At 44.9% G+C, this 25,489-nt stretch overlaps 1 protein-coding gene across 1 annotated transcript in view; it reads left to right on the forward strand.

Moving 5' to 3' along the window:
• The window catches only part of ABRACL (ABRA C-terminal like), a 105,760-nt gene extending 92,309 nt beyond the window's left edge, over positions 1-13,451 (forward strand). The window contains exon 3 of the mRNA XM_086927559.1: positions 13,009-13,451. Within this exon, the coding sequence (XP_086783685.1) occupies positions 13,009-13,190 (182 nt within the window). The 3' untranslated portion in view covers positions 13,191-13,451. The remainder of the gene's footprint in view (positions 1-13,008) is intronic.
• The last annotated feature ends 12,038 nt before the right edge of the window (positions 13,452-25,489 follow it).

Genomic DNA, 25,489 nt, shown 5'->3' on the forward strand with positions numbered 1-25,489 from the left:
CTCGGTGAGATCATGCCAGTACCTGTAATGCGTTGTACAGTGTAATCGCCGCCAGATAATTCCTCAGAGGCTCAGCAATGCGCGGTTCACTTCGCGGCCTGTAGCCCACGTGGGAGCCGCGGTGGTCTCGTAGTCGCCGCCCCCTGCCGCAGGCACCAGAGGGATTCGGGCCGTCGCCGCCTCACCAGTCGCAGCCTCGTAGCAGGAGTTCACAGCAGCCACCAGTAGCCAAACTTCGCCACCCGTCGCAGCAGCCTCTCCGATTATTGAAGTTTGCTGTTTATTTGTTGAAAATAACAGCGTATCAGCAGGATAAATGAAATATAAGCGACCGGACTGCGGGAGCCTCACAGAGCTTCGGCCATTCCGCTAGTGCGCCACCTAGCGCCCCCGACTATTTTACATTTTAAAGAGCATTTGGAGTTTCTGATTGACAACCAGCGCAGGTAACTTTCTTCCACATGAAAAAGTCTAATTTCTTTGGTAGGAGGAGGCATATGCACTATTTTGTGAGTAGGAGTAGACTGTTGTGTTGCCTTGCAGAATAGCACAGTCCATGGATGGAGATCTTCTAGGACCAAGATCTCCTCCTGCACCGAAGGAGGAATAAGTGTAGTGCCTTAGAAAGACTGCTGAGGTGGAGAACCCAAGGACTCTGATGGCTGGGAGTTCTTCTCCCATCCTTCCAGATAGAAGAAACTAAATGCGTGCCAGGCCACATGTAGGATCTGTGACCAGAAACTAAGCATGGGGATGGCCGGCCAGTCTCCATATGGAGCATCGACAATGAGGAAATGCCTTTTAAATAGTTACTGAAACATGAAAAAGAGTACTTGAGGTGGTGGAAGGAAAGACTTAGTGTAGAGGACAAGAAGAAGAAAGTCTGCCCAGTGTTCTTTCAGAGAATGTGGACAAACAGGAGGACAACCCACGCATGAAAATGTTCCCACTCTACTGCATGGAGTGTAAACTCCACTAATATGTAGAGAATGGATCAGAAGGATTGGTGAATAAAAGCTGGAAGAACATTAACAGAGTGTTCTCTAAAAGTGTCCATTTGTGATAACTGTTAAAAACAAATAAACACCTACAAATAAAAAATGCCCCACCCAAAAAATGGTTCTTCTGAGAACCACCAAAAAACAAACGGAGCTTGCCTCTATTATCTCATATGCCCTGCACAGCTGCCCATGGCAGGTGCACTGTAGTGGCTTGTTAAAAGCAAGGCTTTGCAACCAATTGCTACTGCAGGCATTGCAGCCACCCACGATGTGCATGGGCTTCAGTGTGGATGGAGTGAGTTGTGGTTTGCGCCACAAACCATAACTGGCGAATTTGTTGCCTTCCTACTGGGGTGGTACTACATCCTCCCTGTCTGAGAGTGTCGTCCCCAAAGTGCACACCTCAATGCTGTAGAAATCATAGTTAAAAAACAGTGATAAATTAGATCTGCAGATGAAGAGTTTTTGTTCAAACAAAGGAGGGGGTGGGGCACAACAAATCATTTGCTTTAAGGCTAGGATCAGAAGGCCATAGCCCGGTACACCCAACCTGGATTACCCCATTTAGCATACCATAAAAGGAGTGCGTTGTCAGTACTTTGGCCGGACTGCGTCCCCCAGCTCTCCAGTGGTGTGAGGAGGGGCTTCAATCACACTTATAGATGCACATACGTCCTGCAGCAGGGCACACTAATTTCACCCGCATTTCCCTCCTGTTTGCTTGCTGGGGTGGGACTATGTCCCTCAGCTGTCCGGTGGTGTGAGGCAGGGCAACAATCGCGCTCTTAGGCGCACGGACTCCCCGCTGCACGTTACACCAAGAACTGGTAAATTTCATTGTTTTTTTTCACATTTGAGCCAGAATCTTCGTTCAGTTTCTAATTATTTTTTCATATTCACTTAAAAATAACACAGCTAAAGTGAAAGAATGGTTATGAATTAAAACCACAATCCATAACTCGCACAACAGCTGTGCAAGCCATAACTAGCACACCAGATGAAATGCTTATGAACTCACCCTTGAGATGATAGATGTGCTTTAGCAGCACTGAGCCCATTTAGTTAGTCTCACTTCAGCTCCTGATACTATGTCTCTGCGTCATTTATTTGGTCCTCGAATAGATCTTTAAACCATGCCTGGAGGGGTCGGACATAGGGGGATCCAATCTAGCTATCCAATAAGGACCAGGAATTGGATAGCTGAACTACAAACTAGTAATTAGATTCATATAGTACGCTATACAAATACAGAGTTATAACCACTAGACCAGTGATACTCAAAGTACGGCCCGTTGGCCGCATGCGGCCCTCCTAATCCTTTACATGCGGCCCCCTGAACAGCAACAGCGCTGAGCTGCTGTTTACTCGACTTGGCACTAACATTTATATAAAAAAAAAAAATATATATATATATATATATATATCTCAAGCACTTACTTAAAGGTTAATTGCAATTAAACAAAAGGAAGTAACTAGGACCTTAACTTTAGGAACACCTTCATTTTTAAAGACAGCAAACATGTAAAAGTATGTCGGTCTTTTCAAAATTCAAAAAGTGTATTTCATTGAACTGTTGAACCATTTCACTTTAGTAAATCAAATTACAGCAGTGCATTCAGAAGTATTTTTTTTTTTAAGTGATGGTTTGAATTAAGAAACGTTTATGCCTCCCACCCCTCCACCCTGACAATGCCGTTAGTGATTATATCCAAGCACAGGAGATGGTTTTGTACAGCACAAATCCTGAAAGTCCTCTATTTCGAGGTCCTCGAATAATGAAGGAAAAAAGAGGGAAATTGAAATAAAACAATTGCCCAGGGTCTCACAATTTGGTCAAGTGGAGAAGCCGGGATTCATCCCAGGTTTTCTGGTTTCTCACTGTGCAATTGAGTTCAGCCAGTAGATATACATGCTTCGCTTTCACTACAGCAATCCCCCCCCCCCCACCCCTGTCCCGCTGGCATGAGTGCACCCCTCGGTCACACCAAAGACCAAACTTTGCAGCCCCCAGGATAATGTTTGTGAGTACCCATGCACTAGACCAAATCTCCTGAAGAAATTCAGCCAAACAAAATCATACAAACTCAGTTAAAGCTATGAAGAATAGTAACATTAGGATCTGTTGACCAGAGACCTCTCTATTTAAATTCCCATCCCTCATTAATACTCAGTTGGAATGCTCAATCAATAACTGAAGATGAGACATAGACAATAAACAGAAATGAGGATGGTTTAGATTTATCAGTAAATTTGAGAAGAGTAAATATATCAATATCCAGCATTTAAATTGAGAAATGCAGAGCAATCAAATTCATATCTTGTCCATCCATTACCAAAACTATAGGTGAAGAGTTTAGAAAAGGACATGAATCATCTCCGCTCAAAGTTTCTTTCCCAATAAGGGAAGGATGTCCGTGAGTAGTGCACAGAGAAGTGCATCAGCCCATGGATAGCCAGTAGATTCTACAATATTGAAACCTGTCTCTCACAAGGAGCAAGATCTCCCGTAGAAGGGGAAAGGAAGTCTCTCAAAAAAGAAAGCTTCACCCACCGTTTCATCACACAACGTATATTAATCCACAAGTTCCAGGGTGGCACCGCCTGGGTCGCCTCATCTGGTCAGACCACGCAGTCCATTGGTTAGTTCGTAGAGGGTGGTTGTCATGCATCATGACGAAGATATATTTTATGCTAAAAAGGTGGTGACCATCACATAAGCTTGTCGACATGTTCAAAAGAATATGGTTATGAATAATAGTCTTTTAGCAAAGGCACATGAGTGAGTTCAAGAGGACAGTTTCTCATGACAGATGTTTCAAAAGTAACAAAAAAGTAGCGGATAGTCCTAGTATGAGCACGGGAACTCTCTCTAAGAAACGTAGTTTCATTCCACGTTGTAAGTCCACAAAGCCTTTCCATGAGAACAGACTCCGGCAACACGTGTTTTCCCCATGCAATTTCCCATAGGACCTTTAGCCACAGCCCCAGCTACAGCCCGATCTGCTGAACGGAATTACGACAAATTTGGCAGAGATGTAGTCCTCAGTTCAGACTAGTGCCTTTTGCTTAAATGGTGTCAATCTGTTCAGTAGTTCCTGAGAAAATTACAGTTAAAAGCATATATATATCTATGGGCACGGTGGATCCGCGGACTATGAGCGTACCCTGAGTGTATCATAAGCGCACCCTTCCGATCCCGCGCTGACTGCTAATTGGCCGTCAAGTGGTTGTCAACATTCGAAACTAGGAACTGTTGGCAGCCATTTTGTGCCTCGGTAGAAGCGAGGCTGAAGAAGTCAGTGGAACAAGTGTGCAAAACATAGAAAGGGGGCAGGGTAGAAATACTTTGACCCTCTAGACCTACTTAGGAAGTCCCAGAAGGACCCCCAGGGCCCACTAAATTATTATTATTATTTTTGTTGAAAAAACAGCAAGTGGCGTAGGGTGCGCGGACTCTGCCGTTAAATAAATAAAAAATAAAAAAAATAAAATGGAGCTTTTTTCATAATTAGCCCCCGGGGGGCCAAATCCCGGGCAAAATTATTAAATTTTATGGGAGCCCAGAGGGGCCTCCAGCCCCGGGGATCGCCACCTCCCGGGGCTAAAAAAAATGGTTGGGGGGGTCCAAGGTCCCCAAAGGCCCGGAGACCACCACTCCCCGGGGCTTTATGTATTATGGGAGGGCCGGCTCCTGCAGTGTCCCGGGGTGCCCATCCCACACTCCCATAGCAAGGAAATCTGTTATCTCTTTCAAAATCTAAACCAGATTGCTTTTCCACATTGGAAGCTGCATGTTAGTAGCTTCCCATGTGGAAAAGCAGTGCCGGCTCCCAAACGTGTAGAAGTTGTGCACGAAAGGTGCTGGAGTCGTGCACCCTACAGATTATGAGTCGTGCATCCAGCACGTGCACACCAGCGGGCAGCACTGAACGCTGCGTTTGGTGCGCAACTTCTAATTTTACCGGGAATAAATAGCCCCATCAGTAATTTCTAATATCTGATATATTTTTATAAGACCCCATCCCCCGGGTCTTATAAAAAATGTTGGGGACCGTGGGGGGAGCCAAAATGCCCTCACGGTCCCGCCGGCTCCGCGCGTACTTCGGGAGCCGGCATTGCTTTGCCACATGGGGAGATGCTAACATGCATGTGAAAAAGCAGTCTAGTTTGGATTTTGAAAGAGAACAGATTTCCCTGCTCTCTTTCAAAATCCAAACCAACTTTGCTATGGGAGGGCGGGAGCCGCGAGACTCCCGCCCTCTCATATGAAACAGCAGTGTCCCGGCAGTAGGCACCTTTTATTTTATAGCCCGGGGGTTAGCTCTCACTCTTGCATAGCAAACAGCAATGTAGAAAAAATCTTCTTGTGAGATAACAAAGGGTTTTGAAGTCCATTTTCGTCGTTTTTGTTGTAGTTTGCTGCCGTTAAAGCGACGACAATTTTAATGCCGTGTTTGTAAATATGCCCCTAAGTTTTGCAATGTCGACAATCCCGTCTCCCATTGAAATAGGCACAAAGCATTTATTGAAGTGCATTGTAATCGATAAAGAATTGAAAGAGTTGTGTACTTTTTTGCTCGTAATTTGCATAGGGGCAGATTTACAAGTTCATTGCGTTACTGTTGCATCATTTTTAAGATGGGAAAAGCTTTTCTTTAATATAATGTGGAATAATGTTTATTTATTAGGCAGTGTTCACTTTTGTTACGGATAGAGTCACTTTGTTACAGGAAATTTATTAATATGTAGGGCGGTGTGTTCTGTATGTGTGCGTGGAACAAATTTAACGTTTAATTGGATAAGGTGTTCTAACAACAAGCTTAATGTTCATTGGGTGCAAACTATTGAAAGTAGAAGTGTTTTCTGCAATACACTTCTGCTCTGGAGAGTAGCAAGCACATCTAATTGGCTTACATGTTGTAAGGAGGACTTTCCTGAGCTTTATGTTGGTTGGTTACGAACTATTGAAAGTAGAAGTGTTGCCAGACATTCACTTCCGCTCTGCGGAGTAGGAGGGACATCTGATTTGCTGACGTGCTCCAAGGAGGACATTCCCAAGCTTAATGTTAATTGGCTGTAAACTGTTGAAAGTAGAAGTGTTGTCAGTGATTCCTTACCTCTTCGCGGAGTATTAGGGACATTTCATTGGGTAACGTGTTCCAAGCATGACCTTACGAAGCTTAATGTTCATTGGCTATGAAGCATTAAAGTTTTGGCAGTCATTCCTTCCTCCTCTGCGGAACAACATGGACATTTTATTGGCTAAAGTGTTTTGAGCACAAGTTTGCTCCTTATTGGGTGGGAACGGTTCACTGTTGTCAGTGATTTTGTGACGTACTTAAGGAGTATGGGAAAAGAAAGTAGTAGAGGGGAGGTTGGGAACACTATTAACTCTGTACAGTGGTCACAAGGTGGTGGACAGGGATTATGAAGGTAAAAATGTTTTTTATATGTTAAGGGTCATTTATATAATTGCCGTGTTGTGTACAAATCACAGCAGAAAAATTAGTGTGTTGCAGTGTTTTTTTTATCAACTTTATCAATTTTGCGGTTGGGATACTTCCCACAAGCACTATTTACTTATAATGTGGTGTTTACTTTTCTGATGGGGAGGTGTGGTTTTGCAGCATAAATTTCAGTCTAGGTTTGAAACAGTTTTTATTTAGCAAATACAAATAAACTTTCTTCAGAAACTGAGTTGTATATCTGAAAGGGGGGGCAATTAAAATGGAATTTCATAAAATATCAGTTAAGCGCGGCCATACTCTCATTTTCTCTGCTATAGTTTGTAAAAGTATTCTTGATAATGTAAGAGGGCATCAGTTACTTTTAGGTAAAGTAGAAAAGAAGTGCTACAACAAACACTCCCGCACTACATTATCTGAGGTCAGGAGAACAAGCAAAAAACAGTTAAATGCAAGTGACTACATATTACATAGAAATGTATGCATTATTATTTTCAAATTTGTATACTGTAGAATTCAGGAACGTTCTGTCGTAGTGCTTAGAGGTCGCGCACTGTTCCGCTAACAAATCACATACTCACTTAAGAATATATAGGATTGTACTATTATAATATACAGAGCTGATCCTATATATTCTTTAGGGAGAAGGTGAATAGGAACCCGCAAATGAGAAGAATAGAAATTAGAAAATAACATTCAGAAATGTAGGGGTAATCAAATATTTACAGTAACAAAGTATGTATGAAAGCTATATTTTTTATTCTGCAATTTCGTAAAATATGCTCCCTGAAAAAAATATCTGATCAAGTACTTTCTAATGTTTCGTAAGCTGTATTACAGATAGCACCGAAAAATCTCCTATTCCTCTTCTGTAACAATAGAACAATCTATTACAATATAACGATTGATACCATTGTTACAGTAAAAAGGAAAATAAAGTTATCCATTTAACAGAACATCCATAACGAAATACTTTCGAGCGGTAGACTGGGTTGCCGATGCACTCAAAACACAGTAATTAGATTGTTAGGTAACAATACAACAAAACTTTAGCAACATAAATGACAGAAGTATTTCAACAGAACTCCAATGAAGGGTAACTCGTGGAGTCTTTAATGAAGTATACAGCCAGCCGACATGTGTTTCATCGCACTCGCGATTCCTCCTGACCTCCGAGCAGTGTTCCAAACAGGAACACTGCTCGGAGGTCAGGACGCGCTACACGTCGCTCCAGAGCGTCAGCTCTGGTATCGTCCAACCCCTTGGTGATGCCCAGGAGCATGTTCATTGGGTTAAGGGGAACCTCCCAGCCAGGACCTCAGCGAGCTCCCATGTCTCCATGTCACTGACTACCAATATCTCATGGTCACTGGGCAAAGCCATACCATGTGGTAGAAGTCCGCTTGTGGGTGCGAGCATCTAGGACAGGAAGCATCCCACCGAAGCCCTGCGTGGTGGAGACGCAGCGGCGTGAGGTAAGCAGTTTGAAGGTAGTATATTTGGACTAGACAAAGCCTCGCTGAGACTGTGATAGTTTGGGGAGCCATCAATGCGTCCACCCAATTGGCATCCTCCAGGCACCCAAGCCAACCCTCCCACCTGTCCCTGAGCTGAAATAGTAAATTGGGGGTGTTTGTGAGGGAGCAATAGATACGGGAGATCCCTCCCTTCCCCAAATTGCCGGTCATCACCTGAGCTTCAGGTGGGCTATACTCAGGCAAAGGAGGTGCCCTCTGAGATGTGGGAGTGAAGGGTGTAGCGTAGCTGCAGGTATCAGAAAAACTGGGAGGAGTGAAGAGAGTAACAGGCCTGCAAATCTTGAAAGGAGCGCATGTGGGTTCCACTCCAAACATCCCCCAATAAGGAAATGCCAATGATATCCTGTGATCTGAATCCCGAAAGGTTAGCAACCTCCCGGAGTCTGGCACCACACCCCAGGGGAGTTTACTGGGTCAATTTATCCGACCAATGAATGTGCCACAAGGAGGCTCGGAATATCCAGCATGTGATCTCGGGGAGAGTTTGAGGAACAGAGCTGCCGTACAGCATCCTTTGAATGCTGGACAGGCCCAGGAAGTGTAGATCCAGACGATACACCGGGTCTGACCTGCCGCCTTTAAAGCAGTCATGCACGGTGAGGAGCCGGGTCGCTAAATAGTAAAGCTACAGGCTTCTCATCCCAAGGATGCTGTCAAAAGGTGGTATCCGGAATTGGGCGAGGGCCAGCCTGGGCCTCCGGCCGCCCCATAAAAACCTAGTGGCCAAGCTGTCTATCTCCCGAAACCACGATCTCGAGAAAGAAAGGTGCGTGTTCTGGAGCATGTTTAACACTCGTATCTATTATCTGCTTTGTACTGGTGTACTATACAAGCCACAATCCAGTTACATATTACTTTTATCAGTGATACCTTTTTTAATATCTTAATGGATATAAGTGCTATCAACTCTCCAGACTGACGTCCCTGCTGCATTTGCCTAGCACTTCTAATGATCTGCACAAACTATTGCAGGTGGTTCATGGCACAGAAAGGCAAGGTTTCCTAGAAACCTATAATCTCATATTGTTCTGTCATCTCCTTAAACACTTCTAAACGTGACATTTTTACAAACTCACAGATGTACCATGATTGGATTCCTAGGCTGCATGACCACTCTTTATCCTAATTAAATCACTCAACCAACCTGCCAATAGGCTGGTGATGACAGTACCTCATACCAGCCCTCTCTGCCACCAACTCTCCTGTTTTTTTCTGGGCTATGGTATGGGACAGTTACTTTTTAAAGATCCCTTCTTACTGTTTTCTTTCATGGCTTTTATTACTATTCCCTTGTTCATTTAGTGTAACTTGCCTTGGACACAGCCCAGCATGGTGCCTATAAAAGATTTTGTTTGTGTATCCTACTTCAGATGTATCTTTGTAATGCCTTGTTTTAACACCTCGGCTCCAGCTTTCTCAAATGCAGTCTTGATAATTTCTGAATACACTAATACTTTTGTTACTTCCTTCTAATTTTTGTCGTCCGTGAACCCTACTTGCCTAAGATCTTTTGGTGCAAATTGCTTTCAGGCTGGGACATTTTAAAAAGGAAAATAACTGAACGATTCAAGGGGACTAATTTTCTTGCCCTTTTGCCTTTTTCCTCCCTTTGTAAGAGCTCTAAATATACCCATAACTGATTTACTTCCCACCCATTCTTTGGAGTTTTTTTGTCACTTTCACCTTTCATACTTACTTTACCTTTCGATGTATTAATATCACTTTTTTGACTTGCCCATCCTGGTTTACCTATCCCTTCCTTTGTTGTTCTTCCTACCTCTTCTTCAGCATTATGAAACCCATTTCTGTTTAAGGGTGAATGATTATTCCATTTATCGGTCTCAGAACACCCCCTTCCTACTTTTTATATTTGCAACTTGTTTGGACACCCATGTGTAATTGTTTGATTTCTTTTTGGGCACGTTTACTAGTTGCTTTCCCATTCTCTGTATATTTATGCTCTCTTTCATCTTTTTCCCTTTCAAGGGACCCCTCCCTTTGCCTTTTTTATTCTCTTTATGCGTGGTATACTGCATATACATTGTAGATTCTCCCCTTTCTTTATCAGTATTGGCTGTTTGGAGATGCATACTGTTTTTACATCATCTTCTTTGGTTGTGTCCAGTATTGCCTCCCTTTTATCTTAATGGGCCCTGGATTTCTTGCTTTCGTTTACACGCCTTGCTAAGGTAGGCATATGGTCATTTATTTGTTTTAGTTCCCCTGTGATAGACTGTAGCTGTGACCACTGGGATTTTGGACATCATTGTTATGCACTGTCACCTAACATATATCCCTTGCAAGGTTTTTTGAAAGATTAACATTATATCCCGCTTTGAAGCTGTAGAGGAAAACGAGACCTCCAGATTTAGAGTAGAATGGTGTGCAAATCAGGCCTGGGCGTAGTTTTGCTACGCGGAACTCCGCAAAGTTACCAAAAAAACTCCACGAAGTTCCACGAGTGGTGGAGTGCGGTGCGAACTGCAGTTTGTGCTTGTATTCCTGCCGCTCGGGTAGAAATTCTACCAGAGCGGCAGTTTGCGAACGTACGGTTCACGATTGCGAGCGGGGAAAAAAAACTGCTGCACATCGCAAAGCAGAGTCTTCTGCACTCTGTGGAGTGCAGAAAACTCCACTAACGGAGCGAGGTTCACCGCTCAGGCCTAGTGCAAATGCTCCTGCTTCATCATTTGCCATTGTCATACCCTGCTCCAGCACATTGCTGGTGTCCTCCCTATTCTCTTTTGCTAGCTCTTTATCCTCCCCCCTTCGTCCTCCGTGTTCCCATTTACACCTTTCTGGGTCACCTTGTCATTTGTTAGGGAAAAAAACGAGGGGAAGAGGACATTCTTTGTTCTGGCAAGTGCCGATTACATTCCAGAACATCTGAATTGTTTATAAATGGTAAACTCCGGTTGAGTGACCGCATACTTTCATTCCCCATGTGACTGCCGCTTATATCCCACTCTCATGAGTCTGACACATGAGTTTGCACCATGACTTTTAAAAAAATGTTTACTCACTAAGTCCTTTATTTTGATACTGAAGAACCACCATTCACACTCAGTGAAGGGATTTTTTTGAAAGTTATTCTTCTTAGAACCCCTTAGTAGATTATTCCTTGCCTCAGCGTTTTGCTCCTTATGGTCTCCTTCTGGAGTCTTATTTTCTGCCACATTTCTTTCCCCTTGAGTTGTTATGGGTTCGGTCCTTGACGAGTTCTACTTTTAACCGGGGCCATTCTTACTGACACTGTATTAAGCTCCACTCTTTTTATGAAGCCTTTATTCATGCTGATTCGATAGCAAAAAAAAGGGGGCCGAGAGTCCGTGTTCCTTGGCAGTTTATCAACCCTGGCAAAAGTCCCACAGTTTCCAGTAATGGGAGAGCTACTTTAGGCACTCATAGGATCACAGATTTCTCTTACTTACCTCTGCTCTCCTGATGCACTGTGTGTAGCTACCACTACCACCACCCTTCCACTTATCCAGGTCTTTTATGTGTTGGTATTCTTCCTAATGTTCAGGTATTCCTCAGCTTGTTTTGCTCACTCCAATCTCAATCCAATATTTTTGGTTGGGAATAACTGCTAAACTTGGTCCCCAATGGGGCGACATGCTTGCTCTGGCGGTCGTCAGGCTCCTCTTGGCTCCCTGAGCTGAGCAGGCAGAGTAGCAGCACACTGTGCCTTTTTGAAGACCAATAAATCCAGTTCAGGCCGCTGAGTTTTGAACCCTACTTATGAGCTTTGGCTGATTTTAGCCAGCTTGCCGCACCCTCATTTGTTTTGGTACTGTATTGAAATGCCTGGTGTTTTAGTGGGCAAACTGGGGCAATTGCCTCAATCCACACCCCTGGATAGCAGAAAGCCTGCACCTTTTTTGAGGTGGACTCATGGCCGTGCACATGGTGGTCCTGTCCTGACCCCTACATTATTATTTTATTCCCTGATGTCTAGTGGTCTTTCTGCTGCCCTGTGGACAGTTGGAAAGGGAGATAGAAAGCGGCGGCCAGCACAGGTAAGCATGGTGAGGCGGTAGGACGGAAGTCGACAGACGGAATAGGTACTATTTAAATACATTTTAAAACCTATTCTGTCATCTGTCAACACTCCGCTGCATCGCCCCACCGCGCTTAGCTGCACCAGCCTTGACTGGGGATGGGCAGTCAGTCCGACTCTGACATTGGAACAATAAGTCTCTGGCATGGAATAGATTGCTGTGTGGATATGCATAGACTGACACTGGGATAGGGAGACACAGCCCATATATGTGAACATGTACTCGGGGAAAGGGAGACACTGGGACAGGGTGATGTGAAGTGGTTATGTATAATTGTATGTAAACATTCATGCAGTGACTCCACAAGCAATGCAGCAAACCTAGTTAAATGCACCAAGTGCAAGAATATCACACAATCACACTGCACCAAAAGCTACTTTGGTGTCAGGCCACTCTAAAACAGAAAAAAAACAGACTAACTGCCTTAACTACAAGAAAATACAAAAGAAATTAGACACATCACTAAAACTACATGTCTACAACAAATGCAGCAAACATACTAGAATAAATGAGACCACCACACTCAAATGCCCCCAACAGAGGAGCAAGTAATAAACCTAGCATAATACAGATCCTCAACAGCACCCAATACATATAGAATGAATTATACGGATTGTCTGCACTGCACCACAACCATCACAGCGTCAATCACGCCATTCCCCATCTCACCTATCAACTAGAGAAACTAAAAGCACCTCTGCACTTAGACACACCACCACCCTAACAAATATTATGTGATAAATTATATAGCGTGAACTGTGACCCCAAACAGTGCAAAATCATATTGTCACTCCGTAGCCCTCCTCCTGCTACTCAAAAACAGAATAACCGACCGCTCACAACTTGTATGCAGCTACTTTGTAGTTAGAAAGTTAGGCCACACAGCCTGATTGGATGCAATTATGCACTGACGTGAGTTAACGCTGTGTTTGTGTTGATTTAGGTGCTGATGGAAAATGCAGAGTGAAATTTGGGGTCCTCTTTGCCGATGACCGATGTGCCAATCTCTTTGAGGCGCTGGTGGGGACGCTGAAGGCTGCCAAAAGGAAGAAGATCCTGTCGTATGATGGGGAGCTACTGCTTCAAGGCGTACACGACAATGTTGATATTGTACTGCTAGATTGATTGCACTTGATGATGTTGGTGCTTTCTTTGGATAAAAAAATATAAAAACTCAATGAAAATCTTTTATGTATTTTTCTACGCCTTTTTACATGAAACGAGGTTACTTTTGCTTCAGCAAGGTGGCCATTTTGTATGAACCATGTGATCAAGTCGAAAGCTGTTGTCCTTTTTTTCTCTCAGGTCAAACCCTTTAAGATTTACTGTACAAATTGTGCTTACTGCTGCCATGCTTTCAATAAATTTATTTCACTGAAAAACTTCCATGGTGTATTAAAATGACTGCTTTCTCACCTCTTGAATCCACTTTGGTTTTCTTTGAATTTGTATATTTTTCTTCCTACTGTGGATTTCACGTATTTTCACATAATGCTTCAACCATCTTAGCACAGTTGTAAAAAATTAAAAAGCAAACCTTTTTTTCATGTTTATAGAGTGACTTCTCCAGATTGTCTGAACGCCCAAAGGTCACATATCCTAACCAAATGTAGCTGGATTCAGTCCAAGTTTCCAAATTCTAATTTCAAAATGTACATGCTTATGCCTTTTCTGGCCGGATTTGTTTTTTCTGTGTATGTGCTCGTTTGTCCCACCAGGGTCCTGTGCACGAACTGTTACAAAATGCCCACACAGGAGGTAGTAAGAGACCAATGTAGTGCTCCATGTCCACAAAGGTAATGTGTGAGAACTAAAGGTTATTACATGGAGAGTACAGCAAGGTGTAATAAACTGTGTTTAGTAGCCCAATAGGAAAATAAAAAGCGGCAGGATAGCTGTCGCTTTTTCCTTCTATTCTTTATGGAATACTTTCAGATCATGCCCAACTTTGGTCTGGTCACTGAAAAAGTAAACTGCTCCCCATCATAAAGTCAATGACATGCCCAGGATCGTCCCTTTAAACCATTTGCATTTGCAGCCCAAATAACTTATCCTGCAAATCCTCAGGTTGAGCGAGAGTTTTATTTATGTCTTCTCTCTTTCCTGTTTTCAGCCTGTGAACTTCTGAATACCCCAGCACCTACTGATAGGACGGGAAACTGCTTCCTGTAGGTGTTTAACCCGCATAGTGCGCCAGATGCCAAGCATGCAACTGTATTTAAAATGTCACATTAGGGATCTGGTGGCTGCCCACTGAGATGAACTTGCTTCTCAGAGGCATCCCAGCTCCCCTTTATTGTAGCATGACCGATCTGGCAAAATCCCTAAAGAAAATGTTATGTTATGTTATTTTGAGTCTTATATAGCGCTCAGCTACTCCGAAGAGTGTCCCGGCGCTAAAAACCCGAAGCGGTACAGAGCAGGCGAGATAGGACAGACTTACTGAACAAAAAGCCACGATTAGAGGTCTTTCCTGAAGGCTAAAAGATTAACACTCTTCCTCAGAGACAGAGGCAAGGCATTCCACAGTTGTGGCGCCAGGCGTTTGAAAGAGCGGCCTCCAATACGGGCTCGCCTGATTGCTGGAACAAAGACCACGGCCAGGGAGGAATACCTGAGCAACCTAGATGGCTGATAGAATTCCAGCCATTTCCTGATGTATTTGGCACCAGAGCCATGAAGTGCCTTGAAGGCCAGAGTGAGTGCTTTAAAAACAATGCGTTTCCGAATTGGAAGCCAATGAAGTGTTTTTAAAAGGTCTCTAGCACTGGATCTCCGATGAAGACCAAAAATGGCACGCGCAGCAGAGTTTTGGACAATTTGCAGACGTGATAAAAGATATTCCGGTCGGCCGAGATAAAGCACATTGGCGTAATCCAGGCGAGAACCTATTAGCGCCTGCACAGTGATTCTTCTATGGGCCTGACATAATAAAGGAAGGAATTTCCTAAGCATTTTTCGGAGACCGAAACATTTGCCTACTAGGCCAAGGATCTGTGGTTTCAAGGAAAGACCATTGTCTACCTTCACCCCAAGATTCTTGGCTGCCGACGAGGCGGCAGAAGGTGGAAACATGGACGCTGGCCACCAAGACTTCCATCTCGGGTCAGAAGTGCATCCAAAGAAAAGCACCTCGGATTTATTAGAATTGCACTTGAGGCAGTTGAGCTGAAACCAGTCAAAAACCGCCCCAAGACATGCTTGTACTGCAGAGCTTAACCAGTATTAGTGACCTTTATAAAACCAATAAAAATGTAACTGTCCAAACAAGTTATTTGTAAGGAAAAAGGAATCTTCAAAACCAAACTTGTGTGTAAATAGTTATTAACCTGTTCGATGCGTTGGACGGCCCCCGGCCGTCCGAAGTCACAGTGGGCGTGTGCGTAGGACGGCTGAGGGCCGTCTGAACCATGACCACTCATTATTTCACCCGCACTGTGGCGGAATTAGCGCAGCGGTCAACATGTTAACATGGTAACTGTTATATCCTGCCTATTTACTTATGTTTATCTCAGTTTACCTAGCTCCTAGGTACTTAGCCAATGTGAGTGTTCTGAATGGAATGTTGGTGTGACAGATGCATGGAATGTTTGGGTGCCTGATGGGCTGAGCAGCAGGCAGGCTGCTCCCGTGGGGCTCTTGTATATGAACTATCAGCTGTAGTATATGGATTACCTAGCTTATGTACATGATTACCATTGTGATGTACAAGGATACCAACCTGTAACTTGGACATAATAAAGAAACTACAAAGACACAACTCTTCTACGTCTGGTAAGATACAACAGTGACATTTCCCTTGTAGGGAACAATAGACTTGAGAGAAAAATGTTGCCTAAGAAGGAAGTAAAATATTAAAGCACAATAGGCAAATTGTGGTTGCTGCGTTTAGAGCTCCAAAGGTGGCTAACGGACAATGCAGACGTTCTGTACAGCCCCGAGGCCAAGGGAAGCAGTTACAAAACACTCTTGGATGATCACAGTTTAATAAGAGACAGGGAGCTGTATTCACAACTCACACCCGCCACAAGGGCAGGCAATCTTTTGATTCCTACAGGCTCAATCTAGAATGTTCATGCAGGGCATCTTGTTGAAGCACAGCAAGCCAACTCCCATTCTGATTTTCCCAGTTCATTACAACTACAAAAAGATTACACTTTGTGGACTTCTGTTCCATTGGTCATTTGGGAGCAGAAAGCTTGGAAATTTTATTAGTGCTATTCTGGGTGATGGATGGGAATTCACACCTCACTATTGATGGAGCGGTAATTTCTTCTGGTAATTTCTCAATGCAAAACCCTCATGCTGCCTCTAATTTACCGCTGAAAAATGTGTTGGGTCCTTCACCCCATGTACTACCTTCAGGAGACTTTAAATAAAGATGAACAGTCAAAAATGCAATTATTATTTTAAGCCAATAAAGAGTTGAGTATTTAAAGGGTTTTATTTTCTAGTCAAAAGTTAATTTTCTCTGACCCTTTATTCCTTAGTAAAATATCAATCAGGTTACAGAATTTGGAAAACAGGAAAAATAGCATTAATACAGAACACATTACAGTCTGCATATAAGCATTACATATAGGAAAGAAAATGTGGCGCAAAATTTCAGTCAAAACTCTTAAAGAGTGTCTAAGAAAAATAGTCTTGCAAGGCTAATCAAAAATCAAATAGTTGGCAAAAAATCTCCCATTAAGAGAAATAAATGCATAAGTCAAATAAATCTTTTCAGACCTAATTAATTAGTCAAAGCATAAACTTAACGTTTGCATCTAAATCTAAAAAGCCTTTCTATCTGTTTCTGTTCTTCTGCATCTGTCTGTGTCTAAAGAGCAAGCAGGGAGTGAGACAGCCCCTCCTTCACCAGACCTCAAAGGAATGTGGCCTGCAGTGCCAAAATATGACGTGAAAGCAAGAAACCTCCCCCTGACACTCCTCGGACGCAACTCCGCCCTTCAGCAATCTCCCAGGACGTTTCTCGTACCTAACCCATATTTATTTTTATTTATTTATTTTGCAGATTTGTAGAGCGCATGGCTGCCCAAAGGCGTCCCAGCGCTGACAGACAGGAACCTAGTGAGAGATGTTTTATGGGAACAGCCATGTTTTAAGTGCTCTACGGAATGAAAGGAGGTTAGGTTGAGCTCTGAGGTTAGGGGGGAGCGAGTTCCAAAGTTTGGCAGCGTTGAGGGAGAACAGTCGGCCGCCTGAGCGGGCTTTTCTGATCCTGGGAACTGAGGCTAAATTGCAGTTGGAAGAGCGTAGAGTTCTAGAGGTGGTGTAGGGTGAGATGAGATTTTGGAGTATGGGAGGGGCCTTGCCATGCATAATCTTGTGGGTCGTGCAGAGAGCTTTGAATTGAATTCTCTCCTGGATGGGGAGCCAATGAAGGGTCTTCAAAGACGGTTTGGCTGAGCAGCGACGATGGGTACCTGTGAGAATGCGGGCTGCCGCGTTTTGGGCCGTTTGGAGTTTTGCTAAAACTTTTTTGGGGGCCCCTAGGTATAGGGTGTTGCCATAGTCTAAACGAGACAGTACCAGGCCGTGGATGAGGAGTTTGCGGGATTGAGTCAGAAGCAAGGGAAGAATTTTTCTTGCCGATCTTAGCAGACCGTGACAGGTTCCAGCGGTTTTCCGTGCTTGGGCTGAAAAGTCGAGTTCTTCGTCTAACCAGATGCCCAGGCTCTTAATTTCTGGTTTGGACACAGGGGGGGGGGGGGGGGGGGGCATGGCTGACGGCCATATGGAGATGGAACTGTATAAAGATTTGTTGCCTAAAAACATGATCTCAGTTTTTTCGTTGTTTAACTTGAGGTGGGAGCTACTCATCCATTTTGTTATTTCGATCAAGCAGGTATGCAGGTTGGGAATAGAGAGGTCTTGCTGGTTAAGGGAGACCACAAGTTGAGTGTCGTCGGCATATGTCAGGAGTTTGATGCCATAGGGGGCGACGACCTTCTCGAGGGGGGACATATAAACATTAAAAAGGGTTGGGCTCAGAGACGAGCCCTGTGGTACCCCGCAGTTGATGGCTGTGGGTCTGGACGTAAAGGTGCCCTCTGTCACCTGGAAGAATCGGTTTTTGAGGAAGGATTCTAGCCATAGAATGTCTGGTCTAATCTGTTCCTTCTCTCAAGAGCTCACACACCCCCCTAATGAGCCTAGAAGCCAAAGCCCCTCCAGAGAGGTCATTATTTATACTCTAATTTTTGGCAGTCCACACAAAAATGTTGATATTCTGGAAAACCTGTACGTGATTGGTCAGTTATGATGGCATAAAGTCTCACTTTCCTGACTCATTCTAAAGTCCTGACTATATCAGTTTTAACAAAAGAAGCATACATGAATAATACATTTATAAACATTTGCAAAATTTACTAGCAAAAATGTTTCATTCTAATTCTTCCTTCCTTTCACAGCGCAGTCAGGACGGATACTTTATCTAACTGGTACATTGGCACAATCACATGAATGTACAGTTCAAGATGTCCTTGACTCCCTCGTGGTTTGAGTCAAGCTGGTGTCTGCGCAAGCTCTATTCTCTTTCAAAGCAAGCCATAGCCTTGCTGGTTTCACAGGCAGCCATTTAATGGTAGGGCCAAAAATAAAACAAACACAAATAGAATATTAATTTCATGTAAATCAGCCCATTATGTTTCCCAACTCCATACTAATACCCCTTATAAATGTTTACCTAGCCACGGTATTAGTGTAAAGCAGCTTTTCTATTATTTATGACAACATGCAAAATAAATGTGCAACATAGCATTTTTATGCTTTAGTGTAAAATTTAAAAGCACACAGTTAATACAGCGCACACAGCAACATGCTTTGGTGTTTTAGGTAGCTTTTCATGCAAAAAAGCATTTAGCCCCCTGTGTAGTGTTTGGTGCATTATTAATTCACACACATTCTAAAAAGAGGTGTTATTAACTGAAAATGTTTATCAAAATATGCAACAAGTCAAAGTCTTTTAAGACCGAAATAGTGAATTTAGATTATAAGGGATGAGCTGGGAAGAGAGAAACACACTCTATTAATCATCAAAGCTAAAAAGGCCACTTTTCTCTACACTGAAAAAAACACATGTTAATTCAGCAAAAGCATTTCAGACTGAATAGGCCTCACTTTCATGTTTTTCATGTGCCATGTTTTTAATTTGCACCAAAATGTGTGTGGCAATTCAAATGCAGTCTGTCTGAAGCACAAAAAATAAAACAATGCCTGACTGCAGATGAAATCTGCTCCATCACTATCACTTCTAAGCGAGCCCCAAGCAGATGCGGAGTACCCTATGGATCGTGGCAGTGGAAATAATAAAAGGGAGTCATTGGCAAATTGTATTTGATTCCTGCTCCTTAGTATAAAGGTAAAAAAAAACGAATGTTAATTATGCCATAACTTTCACTATACTTTTAGATATTTTAATTCAGTGTCCGGATTTGAGGATTGTTACCTCTAAATCATTAAAACCATTTGAAATAATTCATTCTAATGTATTGCTTCCATCTTATTTTAGATTGTGGAAGCACAGAGAGAATGACAATTGTCATTCTCAAGATGACGAGCAAAGTGTAGAATAGTATTTAAACGTCCTTCCCTTGTGCGGGAGCCTATCTTTGGCAGTTTCCTTTTTTCCTTCCATTGCTGTGGACTGGAACTTTTTCTCTTACCTGCTAATCGATTTCTTAAAGAAGAGCCTCGGCCCTGTTCTTCTTTGTAACTGTTTTGTTTTTCATTTTTTCTTTGCTAGTTTCAACTGGGCTGCCTAGGTTGCTTACACATCAAGACCCAAGGACAGTTAATGTGCATTGTATTAAAAACAAGCATTTGCAATGCAATAGGTCTCGCATTAAGAAAGTTTGAGATATTGGTCTTGTAAATGACAATTTTTTTGTTTTTGTAGCGAGGTGGAGGGTATCGCGAACGATACAGACTGGTGGACCCCTGATAATCATTCCGACCCTTCTCTGCTTCAGAACTCCTGGGAATCGGAGTCCGAAGAATGGTGGAACCAGCAGGACAGTAGAAAGGAGGACTGTTCCTTTAATTCGGAAGAGGAAGACAGAGAAGACACGCCCCCCTGTGACGCGCCGGTATGCCTCAGCGGAACCAGCATGGAGCGAGCAGTCACGCCCCCTATGACGCGTGGCCGAGAGGAGTGGACAAAAACCCGGAAGGAGAGTAATCGGCGTGTCACGGCACCCCGAACGCGGAGAAGGGTGGAGTGCGAGGAAAGAGCGAGGAGGACGGAAGAGTACCGAGAACGGAGGAAGAAGCGGAGAAGAGGACGAGAGGAGCGGCACCAGGAGGTCCGCGATACCGCGCCTCGCCCAGCCACACTCCAGGAGGAGGAGTGTGGCTCTCACAGGTGCGTGACCGTGTGTCAGGCTGGTGGGGAAGGCGGGGAGCCGCGGTGGAAATCGAGTATATAGCGTCTCAAGCCCATCAACCCCTTTGTACTTACCCTACCATCCCTGACCTCTTCCTCACAAATACCCTTCACTCGTTCTACACTGTAGCTAGCTGTGCACATTCACCGGTGTCCTCACTGCCCCAGGTTTCTCTAGGGAAAACGTAAAACGTGAACAAACCCCCTCTTTCTCTTCCACATGTGGCGCTGGAATCCTACTTGAGAAAGAGATTCCCCAGAGGAAGGACGGACGAGTCCCAGCAGATCCCGAGAGCTAGCTGCTACTTTGGATACGGCCACCCTAGCAAGAGAAAGACGGTCCCAACGAAAGAAAAAGACTTTCATTAAAATAAAACCTCAGTTACCGCGCTCTGGTGTCCGTGTCCCTCCTTCTGAACCGCAACAACTGGTGTCAGAAGTGGGATCAGCGCCCTCCATCCCGATAATAGAGATGGATCAGATTATTCAGAATTTAATCAAGGGCCAGGAGAAATTAAAATGGGCGGTCGAACGCCAGATGACGTCGGCCCAGGCTGATCGCAAGACCTTTAAATCAGCAATGACTGCCCAGATGGAGGGACTGCAGAAAGCACTAAAGGAACCTGGCAGTGCACCCTTGACAGAAAGAAGGGCCCCCGTACTGCATCCATCCGGGGTATCCCTTCAGAAATTCCATCCTGGAGAAGACCCCGACGCCTTCCTGACTAATTTTGAGAGGGCTGCCCGAGCCTGCGGCTGGGCAGAAGAAAAATGGCCGTTCTTCCTAGCTCCGTTGTTATCTGGCGAGGCACAGGCCGCATACCAAGTTGTGAACGCTACAGGGGTGACTCTGTACCGCGAGATTAAGACTATAATACTGGGCCAGTTAGGCATGGACACAGAAGCCTACCGTGTCTGTTTCCGGAAAGAAAAAGGGGTAGCAGGCGAAAACCCAAAAACATTGTTCTTTCGCCTAAAGACTGCAGCAGACAAGTGGATCAGACCTGAAGAAAAGACCAAAGAGGAGATCATGGATTGCATCTACTTAGAACAGTTCATGGAGGCCTTGCCATACGGGACACAGAGGTGGCTAAGACAACACGCGGGATTGACATCCCAGCAAGCAATCGAAATGGCCTCCACATATACTAGGGCACAACCAAAGGCATACCCCTGGGAGAGTGAGAAGACGAAGACTCCAGCAACCACTAAACTGGAAAAAAGGGAGACCTATCTTGGAAACCCCTAGACCAAGACCTCCTAGAGTCGAATACCCGGTGATGAGGGGGCCCCAGTGTTTCGACTGTGGGGAGTGGGGCCACATAGCCTGTATGTGCCCACGAAAGAAGCCTAGTGAAGAACCCATGGAAGTCGGCTATGCCCCTAGAGCTGTTATGTATACAGCCTAAATGGGACCCCCTTTTTATGTAAGGGTATTGGTTAACTAGAGGTGGGTGAGGGCATTACTAGATTCCGGGTGCTGTCAGTCAGTTATCCAAAAGTCCCTTATCCAACCCCATCAACTCATTTCTGGTTCCCAGGTTTTCATAAGATGTGTCCATGGGGACGTAAAACCCTATACTCTGGCTGAGGTAGTGATACAACCATTGGGTAGAACCCCTTGTAAGGCCAAGGTAGGAGCAGTAGACACGCTCCCTGAGGATTTGATTCTGGGTGTTGACAATCCCGACTTCCTAGCCATGTTCAGGACACACACTCCGGTATCAGGAGATAAAACTAGCGATGCCTTAATCACAGCTGATCCTTGGACCCTGGATCGTAACTTCCGGTTTGCCCAGGCAAACGACTCCACGCTCTTAAAATGCCTGGAAGTCGGCTCACGCAAACCAGGGTTCAGCACACACACACCTCTTACCCTAGGTTCATCATAGAAGACGGATTACTGTACCGGGAGGGTAAGGTAGGGGATCACAAGCAGCTCTTAGTACCGAAGGATTTCTGAGAACAGGTACTGTATTATGCACATGCCCATCTGACAGCCGGGCACATTGGGGCGGAGAAAACAATACAGAATATAACAAAATGGTTCTTTTGGCCAGGGTTATATAAGGAGGCTACTACCTATTGTAGAACATGTGCGGTATGTCAGCGGAAGAACACACAGAGGCCCCCGGCTGCTCCTTTACAACCTATGCCCATTATAGGACGGGTATGGATATCATAGGGCCGTTACCACGCTCATTTAAAGGGAACACCGACCCGTTGGTAATTGTGGATTACGCCACCCGGTTCCCGGAAGCCTTTGCTCTTAAATCTCCCACCACTAAGAATATAGCGGAGAAATTTCTGGAGCTATTTTCACGGGTGGGGTTCCCCAAAGAGGTCATTACCGACCAAGGGACCCCATTTGTCTCTAAACTCATGAAGAATAACCGTTCCCTCAAGGCCACACTGAGAAAAATGCTATCTCTGGAGAAACAAGATTGGGATAGCCTTCTCCCCTTGGCCCTTTATGTATTGCGAGCACAAGTACAGAGCTCAACAGGCTACTCCGCTTTCGAATTACTTTATGGGAGGCAGCCTAGGTCCCTTCTAGAGATAACCCGGGAGGTCTGGGAAAGGGAAGAACAAGAGGAGTCAAGGTCGCTCCTTGACTATACCCAGCTCCTACGAAGCAAGTTGGGGAAGTTGTTCTAAGTTTGAATAGGCGAGATCCCTCAGTCAGTTACGCCCCAAAAAAAAACTATGACAGAGGAAAGAGATGGAGAACTCTAAGCATAGGGGATTGGGCCCTGGTGCTTCAGCCCTCTACCGCACAGAAGTTCCATAGAGAGTGGAAGGGACCGTATAAGGTTATAGAAACCATTGGAAAGACCACCTACTGTTTGCAGATATCCCTGGCCAGAAAACAATGTTTTCATATAAATATGCTCAAGAAATGGCTGGGATCTCCACCCCGAAATGCTCAGTTCAGTCTGCCAACGGCTACCAAGACCTCCACCCTAGAGGCCCTTCCCATAAACCAGGAAATCGAGGCCAACATGAAGCAGGAACTTGAGTACACCCTCAGGCCTTTTTCCGATCTGTTTTCCGACCAACCTGGTTGTACCAGTTTGATCGAACATAGAATAGAGACGGAGCCCGGGAAACAGGTTAAACTGCGACCTTACCGGATTCCCGCAGCTAGACGTGAATCCGTGAGGAAGGAGGTGCAAGAGATGTTACGCCTGGGGGTCATCAGACCTTCTCGCAGCAGCTGGTCGTCACCGATTGTCATGGTGCCGAATCAGGACGGATCCACAAGGTTCTGTATGGACTTTAGGGCACTTAACTCCATTTCCAAATTTGATGCCTACCCCATACCGAGGGTTAACTAATTGATTGAGCGTATCGGGGAGGCCCGTTACATAACGACCCTAGTCCTCACGAAGGGGTATTGGCAAGTGCCTCTCCAGGAGGAGGACAGACACAAACCTTTGCCACAGATGAAGGTCTGTTTGAATTTAACGTTTTACCGTTCGGACTGCACGGAGCACCGGCCACCTTTCAAACGTTAATGCATGGGATCCTACTTCCCTTCCGAGCCTTTTGCTCCGTGTATCTGGACGATATCGTCATCTTTAGCGGATCTTGGTCGGAACACTTAGGACACCTACAGACCATACTGCTCGCACTCATGGAGGCCGGGTTGCACATTAATGCAAAAAAATCCTGAGCAGCTTACACCAAAGTTAAATATCTAGGGTACATGCTTGGTGAGGGGGCAATAGCACCACAGGAAGAGAAAGTCAGGGCAATCAAAGACACCCCTTTCCCTCGCAATAAGAAAGAGCTATGGGCTTTCCTTGGCCTCATAGGGTACTATAGAAGGTTCATTGCCAACTTTGCAGAAACAGCGAGTCCGTTACCCAATCTTCTCCAGAAAGGGGTTATCCCTAAACCGTTTCAGAACCCTTCTGCTGAAGAAAAAAAAAGCCTTCGAGTATTTGAAGGACGCTATCACCACCAGTCCGATCCTTATACCTCCTGATTTCAACAAACCATTCTTTGTGGCTACAGACGCTTCTGACACGGTCATCGGGGCTGTCCTCTCCCAGATGGGGAGGTATGGGCTGGAGCATCCTCTGTTGTTTATAAGTAGGAAATTGCAGCCCAGAGAAAGAAAATCTCCTACTATAGAACCTGAATGTTTAGCAATACGGTGGGCGGTTGAGAAACTGAAGTATTACCTTGAGGGAAAACAGTTCACCTTGTTTACGGACCATGCTCCATTACAATGGATGTACTGGCATAAATCACAGAACCAAAGGGTCCTGAGATGGTTCCTCTTTCTACAGCCTTTTTCGTTTAGTATACAGCATAGACTGGGTCGGGACCATGGCAATGCAGACTTCCTTTCTAGACTACACCCCCTCCCCGATCGGGAGAATCCAAGGGGGGAGAAGTGTAGCAGGGTGGAGGGTATCGCAAACGATACAGACTGGTGGACCCCTGATAATCATTCCGCCCCTTCTCTGCTTCAGAACTCCTGGGAATCAGAGTCCGAAGAATGGTGGAACCAGCAGGACAGTAGAAAGGAGGACTGTTCCTTTAATTCGGAAGAGGAAGACAGAGAAGACACGCCCCCCTGTGACGCGCTGGTATGCCTCAGCGGAACCAGCATGGAGTGAGCAGTCACGCCCCCCTGTGACGCATCGCCGCGAGGAGTGGACAAAAACCAGGAAGGAGAGGAATCTGCGTGTCCCGGCACCCCGAACGCGGAGAAGAGTGGAGAGCGAGGAGGACAGAAGAGGACCGAGAACGGAGGAAGAAGCGGAGAAGAGGACGAGAGGAGCGGCGCCAGGAGGCCCGCGATACCGCGCTGCGCCCAGCCACACTCCAGGAGGAGGAGGAGTGTGGCTCTCACAGGTGCGTGACTGTGTGTCAGGCTGGTGGGGAAGGCGGGGAGCCGCGGTGTAAATATAGTATATAGCGTCTGAAGTCTATCAACCCCTTTGTACTTACCCTACCTTCCCTGACCTTCTCTTCCTCACAAATACCCTTCACTCGTTCTACACTGTATCTAGCTGTGCAC

This window comes from Lissotriton vulgaris, chromosome 6 (genome assembly GCF_964263255.1).
Source record: "Lissotriton vulgaris chromosome 6, aLisVul1.2, whole genome shotgun sequence".
NCBI lineage: Eukaryota > Metazoa > Chordata > Amphibia > Caudata > Salamandridae > Lissotriton > Lissotriton vulgaris.